This window comes from Oncorhynchus nerka, linkage group LG15 (genome assembly GCF_034236695.1).
Source record: "Oncorhynchus nerka isolate Pitt River linkage group LG15, Oner_Uvic_2.0, whole genome shotgun sequence".
NCBI classification, from domain to species: domain Eukaryota; kingdom Metazoa; phylum Chordata; class Actinopteri; order Salmoniformes; family Salmonidae; genus Oncorhynchus; species Oncorhynchus nerka.
The window spans coordinates 33,857,065-33,869,305 of NC_088410.1; the positions used below are offsets into that span (position 1 = coordinate 33,857,065).

General features: G+C 42.2%; 2 protein-coding genes across 3 annotated transcripts in view; one reads left to right on the plus strand and one right to left on the minus strand.

Annotated features, from left to right (window-relative positions):
* The window catches only part of LOC115142458 (trinucleotide repeat-containing gene 6C protein-like), an 85,026-nt gene extending 79,637 nt beyond the window's left edge, over positions 1-5,389 (plus strand). Inside the window, 1 exon segment of the mRNA XM_029681944.2 lies at positions 2-5,389. Within this exon segment, the coding sequence (XP_029537804.2) occupies positions 2-359 (358 nt within the window). The 3' untranslated portion in view covers positions 360-5,389.
* A 2,319-nt stretch (positions 5,390-7,708) lies between these two features.
* On the minus strand, positions 7,709-11,253 carry LOC115142460 (uncharacterized). 2 transcript variants are annotated; one of them, XM_029681948.2, is made up of 5 exons: positions 11,077-11,253; positions 10,037-10,393; positions 9,401-9,766; positions 8,547-8,650; positions 7,709-8,105 (listed from the first exon to the last, which is right to left on the minus strand). In XM_029681948.2, exons 1-5 carry the CDS (start codon positions 11,129-11,131, stop codon positions 7,950-7,952), a joined length of 1,038 nt encoding a protein of 345 aa, XP_029537808.1. In that variant the 5' UTR covers positions 11,132-11,253; the 3' UTR covers positions 7,709-7,949. The 2 variants fall into 2 exon arrangements, with proteins under 2 accessions (XP_029537808.1, XP_029537809.1); XM_029681949.2 differs by having other exon boundaries at positions 9,401-9,763; positions 11,077-11,251.
* Positions 11,254-12,241: the final 988 nt, after the last annotated feature.

Here is a 12,241-nt window from a genome sequence, read left to right on the forward strand (position 1 = left end):
GGTGTGTGCTGGGGAACACCACCATCCTGGCAGAGTTTGCCGGGGAGGAGGAGGTGAACCGCTACTTTGCACAAGGCCAGCAGCAGCAGCTTCCGCCCACCACCAGCTGGCAGCCTAACCCCGGCACCAATCAGACGCGCATGGGCGGAGGCTCGCAGCAGCACGCCATTGGCCATCACTGGAGTGGCGGCCTTGGGGGAGGAGCCAAGACCGGTGGAGACCTGCTGTGGGGGGGCGTGCCCCAGTACTCCAGCCTGTGGGGGCCCCCTAGTGGCGATGATAGTCGCGGCGTTATCGGGAGCCCCAACCCCATTAACACGCTGTTGCCAGGCGACCTGCTGAGTGGAGAGTCCATGTAGGACAACACACTAACAAACCAACCATGAGAATGGATGTTTCAACGCTGGAACAGACAGTGGAAAAATAATAATAAATACACAAAAAAATTACAATGAACAGGAACAAAACCAAGCAAATCATGTGGCGATAATCAGTATCAACGGAACTGTGAATCGTGTACCGGAAGGCTGGGGGCGACGACACAAGACTGCTGACCCCTACGCCCTTCGGTTTTTACGTTTTTTTCCCCTTCTTTTTAGTTGACTTTTTAAAAGGGGATTTTGTTTTTAGTATTTGATAAATGTTGGAAGCAAACAAAAATGAAATGCCGAAAAGACTCAATGAAGAGAGAACCATTAAGTGTTTTTAAGTTTTCCATGAATATCGCACTTTCTGTGTGAAGTGTTTTTTTAGGAGAAGCAATCGTAGAAGCTGCCATTTTGAATCTTTCCTTTGCCCACGAAACTACAAATTGATTTAAAAAAGGCCATTCCCAGCATGCCCGTGGTTTAAAGACCTTTTACTTACGTTATTGTTTTGTTTCCAAGCACTAATATTCGCCTTAAGCGCTCTACTGCGGCCCAGGTCCTCCTTCAATCTCAAGCCTTTTTCATTGTATTGAAACTGAAGAAATATTGTGATTTTGAAAGCTTGCTCAGTTCCCATCTCTGAGCCAGTGAATGGAACAGAACAAGTGTGATCAACCAAGGTCGTATTCACTAGGAACGAAACGGAAGCAAGCGGACTGAAACTGAGGGACTACCTGAACTTTGTCCAATAAGAAATGCTTGTTTTCGCATGCTGTTGCAAAACGTTTTGCCACGTGTGCACCTAATGAATATGATGACCCCCAAGTCACTCGGCAGTATGAGGCCTGTCAACACTGACCCAACCAATCATCAGTTAAAACCTTTTTCCGTTTTTTTGGTCGTTCATTTGTTCTTAAAGGGATTTACACTGCTGTTTTTGTTCTTTTTGTATATCGGGCGCATTTTTATATCTATCGCAACATAAGCTGAGAGATTATTACACATCGACAGACCTAGCTGCATCTGTTTTATGTGTGTTCTTGAGTATATGTCTGATGGAACCTAATCATTCACGTCTGGGAGTTCAGATTACCACTGCTCAGAAGAACTACGACTTCAGCTATACTCACCTAACGAGACTTACAGGTGCTTCTTGTCAATTATTAACATTATTAGTCGGTTCCGTTGTTGACCCTCTCGTCCCCATTATGGTCCACCAGTTTCTGGAAACGACGACAAAAAAAAAGAAAACGCTTCAACTTGATGTGAAAGTTACATTGTGCAATATATACGCCACAGACCCTTCTTCTTCCGTCCACACTCAAGTCCAAACAGGAACTGGTTTCTTTACATTTTTCGTTCTTGATTTTTGTTGTCGATCAAAGCAAAGAACTTAAGAACTACAGAAACTTTACCTTTTCTAATTTTTGATTCCCACCAGGCCTCCCCCTTGACCCCCCCATGAAAAACCGTTGCGTTAACTCTTGCCGGAGAGGAGGAGCGAGGATGGTGTTACTATTAGAACTGTGTGTTCAGAAACTGTCTCTGCAGCCCTGAAACTCCTCATACGTACACATTGAACTGGGGTACATGAGAAAGCACCATCAGAAAGCCCTTCCTCTCCATGTTGCCACAGCCACACTGAACAGACTGAATCCAGGTGGGGGAGTCACTGGAGGGTCACTGGAGATCTGGCACAATACCAAATAAGAGGGGTTTATCCTAATGCAGTAGATCTACTACGAGTGTTCCTTGTATTTGGTACTGTGCAAAAATGTAAAGGATAGACTAAGTAACCTTTTGTCTATTTCAAAGGGTTTTATCATAGCACTTATGAAGAGAGCTAAACGCTTCAACTTGCAAACCAATAAATCAGAAAAATGGAGCAGCAACTTTGAAAACGGACAAAAAAAAGAACTCTTGCTCTTTTTGTACTGTATCTATACTTGGAAATAACTTCTGGTATTTGTTTGTTCCTCTTTGGTCCAAGGACTTAAAATGGTAGCAGGATGAAGAAAAGAAAAAAAAGGAAGTCTACTTTTATCTGACAAAAAAGTCTGCAGTGTTTGATTTTTTTCTAAAGACATTTTCTTTTAACTATATCAAAGTGAATATCACTGTTACTCCAAAATGTTTAGCCTTTTTCTTGTCTGGAGACACTAGACATGCAATGTTACCTGTCTCCGGCCAACGGTCGGTCGGAGTGGGGAGGGGGACGGTCACGGTCCACTGAGTGCCTCTCTGCTGTGGTGCCCATGGCGATGGTCGCTAGGCAAGGCTACCCCCACAGCAGTATTTCCTCCTGGGCTGGCACCAAGCTCTCCCATTGGACACCCTCAGCCCGGCAGGAAACCACGCTCCCTCCAAGACTGGCCTATCAGCACGGAGCTAGCCAGCTAACGACCGCGCCAGCAGCACTCGACCTCGTCTCAACCAACCCTCTCCATTTCCCCTAATCTTCTTTCACACAAAGATCACTTTAGCTGGAAGTCAAGAGACAGTCAAATTTCTGGAATTTTGCCAGTGTTTGATTAATTTTTATTTAGTTTTCGTTTGACGTTATGTATTTTTTTATTTGTTATTTTTGTCTACATGCAGTGGTCTTTTCAAGATGGCTGCTTGAAACTAGCCCTTTTCACTGTTCATATGCAGAAACACTTTGGTCAGAGGTGCCTCTGTATGTTCATCCTGTGTATTGAATGCAAACGAGGATCAATACTACAGCCCGTCATTGATTGTCTATTATTAGTTAGTATCTTAACTGATTGATTGATCATTGCTTTGTTTTGGACAGTATTCTGTAGTACTTCCAGGCAGTATCTCAAGAAGTGTAAGTTAGACCAATAGGGTGTCTCAGATGGGTGAGTGTGTCCTGCCTGACCCTAGCTGCTCCACCTGGGTTCCACCAGGGCTGTCCCCTCTCGCCCACTCACACAGCTGCTACTCTACACCCTCCAGTCCCCACCAAAGCAAACAACCTAGGCCATGGCCCTCCCCCTGACCAGACATAAACAGCGACTCAGTTCTGTTTCTATGCAAAAGACTAGAGGCTGCGGGCCCTTTACAGCCAACGTGCCAATCCTGCCCTAAAGATTGAGCACCGACTCACAGAGCTAGACCCATTAACCTCCTGCTGTATGTACCCTTCAGCACTTAGAATATGTCCGCTCCTGGTCCTTATAGCTGGGTTTAAACCACAACACTGTCGTATTCCAAACTTCCTCCCTCCCTCTATGGGGAGTTAGTACCACTGAAGTGGAGGTATAGTAGGCCTCTCTTTACTGTGCTGAAGAAGACTGATCTCCTATCAGCTTGAACTCAGGGTAGGAGATGACGTTAAAAGATGCAGCTCTCTCTGTATGCATGTCCTTTTGCTGTAGTGTAACAGAGCCAAGTTCTACACTAACTAATGGCAAGCTGTGCAGTAGTACTATAGACTTGTTTTGGTTGGAGAATTGTTTTTGGGGAACGGGATAGTAATGGTTTCCCTTCCCAACTATAGGCCTACTGTAATGTTACAATGTAGAGGCCCATTCTGCATGTAAGATGCCAATGTTATCCTATGTGCCAATACAATAAAATATATAGATCTCAAACTAGCCCATGTTATACGATCTGGAGAAAGAGCTCTTCTCTTCCCAGGATGGAGGATCTTTGATAACCTTTGTGATGGAGGCAGGGGGGCAGGAGGGATCAAACAGATGGGTGGGGGCAACACACCTCATCCTGAACCACTGAGATAATATGGCCGGGTCTCTCATGGCACCCTGTTCACGATGTAGTGCATTATATAGGGACATAGGGTGCCATTTGTGGGGAATGCCCTGTTGTTGATCAAATCTTTGGCGGATCCAAGTATCCTATGGTGCACAGTCAGTTTGATGTTGGGTAATCCTGGGTACATATTTTTTTAAACCAAAAATGAATTTCTTGCATTTTAACGTCATTTTAATATGAAGTTTGGCACAAAATCAAGAAGAAAAAATTATAAAAAATAAAAAAAACGGACTAAAATAAAAGATCTATAATATGTTAAAACTAAAGCTCTGCACTTCTAGCTGAAATGTCTCCAGTCCAGCAACCTGTAACTTCTACCATCCAGGGAGTCAGAATGCAGGCTGGGGAGCCTTTTTGTGGATGCTGTATTTATCCTATTTCTTAGTTTCCTCTCAAAGCGGACCCACAACTGTATATTTCCACAGACCCAGATGGCTTCGGGCCCACTGTATCAGCCCAGGTCGCTCGCCTCACTGTTTCTGCGGTAGGCAACGAGAGTGGACGCATTTCAAAAGGTACAAAGTCTTAACAAAAAAAAAATGGGATAAGGCTACCTTTTTGGGACTGTTCGGCGTCCTGCAGCACACTAGCAAAAATCACTATTGCCTGTTTCTGTAACTGCCTTGATCCAAGCTCAGAGACCAATTAGCCGGGTGGGGGCCTCCAAACGTCCGCTCGGTGTGTGTGCACCAGCACTGAGGGGCAGGCCGTGCTCTCTCTCTACTGCTTAACTATAGATATATATGGATATGTACGCTCGGTGTGTGTGTGGTAGGTAGCACATCAACAGACACCTTGGATCTCAATCTCTGAAACCTTTTATTCCTCTTAAAAGGTCTGGGTTCAATACAAACTGAAGATGAGCAATATGTATTCCCCCCGCAAATAAGTGATCTGAAGGAAATGGAATGGGTTTAGTGGTTAAACTGGTACTTGATGGATCATGAGTAATGTCTTTCCTACCTGGAGTTGGATATGCACGTTCTGGATTTATGAACATATTACAGTAAGTACCTTGAACTACTTGTACTGTATGTGAATTTGTCTAAATAACCTGAAATCACCTGTTTTTTAAATGCATACTTTCCCAGTAGAGAAAAATATCATTAAACATATCAACACACAAATATAAACACAAATACTTGAATCAAGGAGCGCCAATAACGTAATGTGAAGTCTCTTTTGTAAAAAAAATAAATAAAAAAAAAAACATAAAAAAAACCATTTGACTAGTACACTTCCAAGCTTGAGGTCATCAATTAAAAAAGATTGGAGAAAAAAAGTGCAAAAATCATTTGGTTGTGTGCTTGAAAGTCAAATGTATGTGTGCAAACAACTGTGTGCTTGGCAGGCTTAGGACTGCTGTCATGTTCCATTCAGTATGTTGTGTATTGACATTGTTGTCTGTTCTTTTATTCAGTTTATTTTTTGCTTGTCAAAACTATATTCTGATAGACATTTATCTTCTAACGTTGCACTGAGTGTCTTCTACCCCTCACTCAGCTAATCGTAGACAAACGAGGGGAGAGGGTGACGATTCATGTGTAAATGTTTACTCAAGGACTTAATGGGAAAAAAGTTTTTGTTTTATCTGTAAAATGTTTATCTACCTTAGTGGCTTTTATTGTGGAATAATCCAAAACAAGGATTATCATTGAGTATTGCACCATTTTGTTCTGATTACATACAAATGTCATGAAAAAAGACACAAAAAAATGATCTAAGAATTGTGGCCATAGATGGTAGGACTAGTAATCTCTTAACTTCATGGAGAAATGGAAAGGGATAATGTGGGGAGATGAGTTTGTTACAGGACTCATTTCAGAGGTGCCTATCTTGTTTTCTTTATGCATAGCCCCCTGTCGTTTACAAACATTTCATTTGTCTGAAGGAATTTTGAAATGTTGAAAAAGACAAATTCCATCTTCCATCAAAAAAATATGAACATAAAACAAACTTTGCAAAATGAAGATTTATGCTACTTTCAGAACTCTGGGATTGATCAGTGTTGTCCTTTTTCATTTCTCTTTTTTTTTTTGATGTCGACAGACTATGTATTGAATTATTAGAATTTTGTCTTTGTAAAAAGACAACGCAATCTGCTTACTATCTTGCACACTCGTAAAGATGTGGCTCTTGTCTCGGGAAGGCCAGGATTTCCAGAGTTCAAACTCCACCATTTGTATTTAAATTTGAGAGTTTTAAATTACAATAACTTTGAGAAATGTAACTCCAGGCACTGAAAGTTAGGGATTTAAATAGAATATGATATACCATTGCTTCTAAAAATCCATTGCGGTTACATAATTTACCAAATAAATGACTGATAATGAACTTTGAGAGAGAAAGTAGAGTGCTTTACATGTAAAAATTGCTTTACGTTTAAACAAAATTGATCAATGGTTTTAATTGTCAAACGGCAGTGATTAGTTTTACTTATGCATTTTCTTTGAGGTTCCATCCTGTAACTTTCAGGAGCTTTGTGCATTACTGTCTCTGTTCCTGTGGCAGATATTCAATGAGTTAAGAGATTCTGTCTAATAGATGGTTTTCAGGAGACAGATTTGAAGTGTGTGTGGGGGGGGGGGGGGGTAGCTGGTTTTTAAAGGATCATGATCTATGCACAAGTGGGAGGGAGAGTCCAGGCCTGCTTTTCTCTTGGGGCCCGGAACTCGTACTCTGGGGTTCAGGGTTTGATGTAGGGGTGTGTCTTTGTGCTACAAATTTGCTATGTTAGATTTTCTTCCCCCTCATCAGATTTATGGCAAAACTTTGTATTGCTTCGCCATGCTGTGTAATCCTTAAGCAATGAGCGCTTATCCTTCTGCTAAAGCACTGTGGGTTATACTGAGAAAAAGCCCATGACTTTTAAGGCGGTCTGGTTTTTGTAAGGGGGGAGGAGGTGGTACTCTGCCTTTTTATTTAAAAAAAAGAAACATTAAGGAGAAATGTCTGTACTGAGAAAGTTGTGGCTTTTAATGTTTTTTTTTTCTCCTCGTAGAATGTGATTGTTAATGACATGCACCGGAAAAAACATGTTTCCATGAGTTATGGAGCTTCTTTCGGACTATATTAATAAATTGACATTTTTCTTGGCTGTTAAAAAGCGTCTTGTCGATTTCTTGTGTAGTCTTGATTTTTCATGTGGCCATTAGTATTAATGCACCTCTAGAGACGAAGCCACAACACCCCCCTAATTTCCAATATTTAGCATGGTAACAAACTCAATGTAGAAAGGCAGGCACCCTGTTGCGAGCATGTGTCCTGGAACTTGTCCACATATTAGCCAGTCCGCATTAAGACCAGGTTTCCTGGTCCCATCCAGTATTCAAAATATTGAGACATCTTGACGCCATAAAGGTTTTATCAGTCTACACAATTTACCGGACCACAATGCATTTAATAGTCTACATCTGTCTCAGAATGTGGACAAAGGACGGGATGTTAGCACCAGGTATAAATTGGAATGGCCATGATTATCTGTTTCCTGCACAGGATCTCCATGACTGGAAAAATGTACCATGTCAAAATACAACACTAATAAAGACAAGTATTACACTTAATATTTTTGTTGGTTTAAATACAATACCTTTTCAAAAAGTAAAGCAAGGCTACAACATTTCACTGCCAGCATTTACATCAAATACAAAACATTGTTTATAACGCCACAACAGCATTTACAGTACAACAAACTAAGTTAGGTGGATGTTTGTTTGTCCAAATGTAAGGTTATGTAAGTTGTAGTTATAGTCAAACACCGTGTTGGTGAGATTGGGCAGACCTTGTTCCTCGCAGTTTCAGATACTAGCGGTGACTCTTCGGGCCTCTTTGTGGTTTTCCTGTTGAGAACTCAGAGGGAGACACTTTTCCATTCCGGTTGGGGGGCCGCACCCCAACCATCTCCTCGTAGATGGAAGCCTGGTGGGGCTGCGGTTTTACACGGTCTCCTCGGGTCTTACCCTGACAGAGGACAGAAGCCAATCAGAGAAGGCAGCAGGTGAAAGTGTGAAATGATGTGAATCGTAAGAGGATGGATGCTTTGATTCAGTGGCGTTCTTCCTCAATTTGATGTGTTTGACAAATCACTGGTACTTAGTCATACCTGTCAGAAATCAGTGTTATGGTACTGACAATTTGTCACTTGAGGAATACAGTAGCTACCAAATGAGTAAGTACCTATATACATTACAATATCATGCCTCCCCAGTCAACAACCATAGAGGTTACAGAGTGGCTTTATAAAATGTCATATGAATGAGAAATATGCAGAATGTGAGGTTGTAACGCTTTTTAAATTATGACCATAAAAGCAGCAAAAAAATTGGAGTGGCTACCATTTATATAAATAATATTCTGTGTCAATCCTTTTGTCCATAGTAAGTAGGTTACAGTCCTACTCACATAATGAGCCACTCCCAGGGCCATAAGGAACATGAGTAGCAACCCCACAGCAGCAGAAAGGGCATAGAGCAGTGGAGTGTAGCCAGTACAGCTACACCTAACACCTGGGGAAACAATGAGCAATATGTAGTGTCAGACTTTCAAGAATGTCAAATCACTTCCTAAATTAAAAATACATTGACAACCTTTCATATACTGTGTATGATTAAATTAATTACTAACAGACCATTGTCTGTTTGATAATTGTTACCTGAGTTACTGAATTGGCTACTAGAGTTAATAAACAATACAGCGTCATAGAAACAGCTTCCACAGATGACCTGGACATGTACTGGCATGAATTTACAGTTTAAAGGGATAGTTTGGGATTTTTGCCGATTCACTTGTGGATACCATTTGTCTGTGTGCAGTTTGAATCATTGCGCTAACGCTAGTTAGCATTGTCTCGCGAAACTTTCCTCCAACTTCCTTCATACTAGACACCAGACATAAAAAAATATCCACAAGTTCATCTGACTCTGGGGAAGTAGATAGGGTTCCTTGCCAAAACCACAAACTATCCCTTAAAAACCAAAACCACTGACCCCATTTTCCTACTGCATCTGTCTATTTTCAAAATGAGTATAGAGACCGATGTGGGGAGGGGAAGTGGAGACTTTTCGTAAAGGTCTGGTCAAAAACTTGTATAGACAGACAACGCATAGGCACACAAAGAAGGTTCCCAATGTGATGTGTAAGCTCAACGAATGAACAAGCCTTACTAAATCAAGTTTTACTTGTTTATATCCACTGGCCCCATATAAATCAGGTGTCTTATTAGGGTTGAATCCACTAGCCCTATGATAAACACCCACCTTGCACAGACACAAAGTACACGTATCTCCCTAGCCTGGCACTGTTGTCGGACCTGCCGGGGAGCAGCAGCTCACAGCTGTAAAAGGCGCTCTCTTCCGGCTGCATCTTTAGCAGGGTGAGGTTGTATGCCAGGCCGCCCAGACCCGTGCCCAGGTGAAGCCTCTCTTCTGGGGGGAACGAGGCAGAGGAAGAGGGGCGCTTTGAGTGGAACAGCACCTCCACTGGAGCCCGGCCCCACCGCCTCTTCAGGCATACCCCTTCCATGGCCGAGGGGGAACCGTAGGGGGCGAGGCAGGGGAGGACAGCTGACCCCCCGGCGCACGTCTCTATCAGGCCTACATCCATCTTGTTGTCTGGGACATCTTCTCCAGATGGGAAACAAACACTAGTATGACTGGCTTTGTGGGCGGAGTAGAGGAGAGTATGTTGCTATAGCCAGGGCTATTCTAAGGAGGAAGCAGTGGCAGGATGCATAACATGAACGGTATGGCTCAGCTATGGCGTCTGGAGTTATTACAACAAAAAAAGGAAAACACGCAGGCTACTGTGACTGTTGATTATGGTGTCAATAACTCTATTCGTATCAAGAAACATAAAAAAGGAAATAAATGAAGGAATCCATAAAGAATACTCACCAACATTATCAACGTACAGAAAGAACTCCATATTGCTTGGAATCTTTTGATCGACGCTGGAGGCATCGGGGAAGACAAACTCACAGTAGTAGAGGTCTGTGTCTGTTCCCTTCAGCTGGCTGAGGGTCACGTTGACCCGGTGAGTACTCGGGTCTCCCGTGACATGGATGCGCTCTTTGACGTCACCGTAAAACGAAGGCTTTTGTTCAGTAAACATGAACAGGACCTCTTGGTTGGGCTGCAGCCACTTGCGTTTCAGGTAGAGCCCAATGGGCTTGGAGGCATTGAACTCAGAGATACAGAAGAACTCTATAGAGTCACCCTGCGTTCTCTCCAGGAATTCCATATCACAGAACACTAGGAGGCAACATTAGAGAAGGTAATACAATGTTAGCTCCCCGTTTTTATTTAACCTTTATTTAACTAGGCAGTGCCATTACAATGGCGGCCTACCCAGGCGCAACCCCCCGGACGAAGCTGGGCCAACTGTGAGCCCTCTATGGGACTCGCAATCTCGGCCGGCCAATTGTGAAACGAATCAGGCTGTCTGCAGTGACGCCTCTAGCATTGAGACGCACTGCCTTAGACGGCTGTTTTTTATGGCTTGTTGGTGGTCATATAAGGGAAGCCAACTGTACTGACAGCATAGTTTGGACCTCCCTAACGTGGTCAAGAAAGCGTCTGCATAATGATCAATGTAGTCATATAGAACAGTTTCAGACCTCTGGTTAAACTAACCCAAACAAGTGCTGTTTTATAGGCATTAAACTACTCCATGATAAAGTCATCCAAAACTTGCAATGGCAGAAGAAAAATTCCAACACCACAGGAGGTTGGTGGCACCTTAATTGGAGAGGACAAGCTCGTGTTAATGGCTGGAGTGGAATGGTATCAAATAAATCAAAACCCGTGTCTGTGTGTTTGATGGCATTCCATTCACACCAGCCATTATGAGCTGTCCTCCCCTCAGCAGCCTCCTGTGGCCAACACAGTTCCCAATAAACTAACCCCACACCAAAAGTTGCAGAAACAAGACTTACCCAACACTGTATGTGTGATGAGCAGCAGCCAAACCCCTGTCAGATGAAGAGTCATAATGACTTCCCTTGTTCTTATATGACGATGCTATCACACACTGAGCAGTATGCAGTGAGCCTCAGACATAAGTGGAGTATTAGACTAGAATTGTTGTGTGACTCACTTGACTGGGGGGGTCTCAGCCAGATGAGGGGAAATTGGTGACAAGTTACAGGAACTTCTCCACCTCAAACCTTAACGCTAAACAGGAAGAGTCGTTTGTAAACTACCCCTCAAGTGTCATAGCAAAAAGCCACACCTACCTTTACATAATTACTACAAAATATTTATCTGTAAAGATGAGATGGTTCTGCAAATGCAAAATACTGAAAGTGTGTTGACCTTATACTAAGAGTATAAAATCCGGAGTATTTAGCCATTTGTAAAGCTGCAAAAATCTGTAAATTTCAGCCAAATACTGCTAAGAGTTACTTTGAAGATGTTTAAGGTTTAAAAAATGTTATAAAAGTTACAACATACCACAAATGACCAACTATTCACTGTAACGTCATGGGAGATGTTGCAAAGTTACTTGAGAAAGTCAAGTTCACGACCCAAGACCATCTAGTGGTCCTCTTACAAAGATGGTTCAGATCGGTCCTCTTCCTGGTATAAAACGGGTTTTTAACAAGATAGGCTTGAAAAAAAGACACTAAAAATTGTACACAATACACATGATTTATTCTTATAATAGTGTGTTTTGATACAAAGCATTTGGATTTTTACATTAGGATAAATTTATGCACATCAGCAAATGGAGAGAAACTGTGATACTGCCAACATGGTCTTGTGAAATAACATGTCTATTTGTTTTATGTGAAATGTATAGTTAATGAACAAACAGGCCAATGTTCCCTTTAAAATAACGTTATAGGATGCATGTTGACAATTGTAACTGGGGAGAATTCAATTATAATGGTGAAGCTAATCCGAGTAACAGTTTAACACAGCAGCACATCCAAGACAGTTTTGAGCATTGTTGCGAAAGTTGGAAGATGAGTTCGGACGAGTGTTAACGACAACATCCAACAGGCCAAATACTTTAATCCATAACTATTAATAATCTATTAAAATCTGTAAACAATGATCATAACTTGAAGAAAAAAAACATTACCGTAATATGGTCTG

Coding starts and splice junctions, on each gene's coding strand:
- LOC115142460 (XM_029681948.2), bottom strand. CDS start 11,131: ATGACTCTTCATCTGACAGGGGTTTGGCTGCTGCTCATCACACATACA. Junction 10,394..11,076: donor CATCACACATACAGTGTTGG/GTAAGTCTTGTT, acceptor GTTGCCTCCTAG/TGTTCTGTGATATGGAATTC. Junction 8,106..8,546: donor CCCTGGGAGTGGCTCATTAT/GTGAGTAGGACT, acceptor GTCCTCTGTCAG/GGTAAGACCCGAGGAGACCG.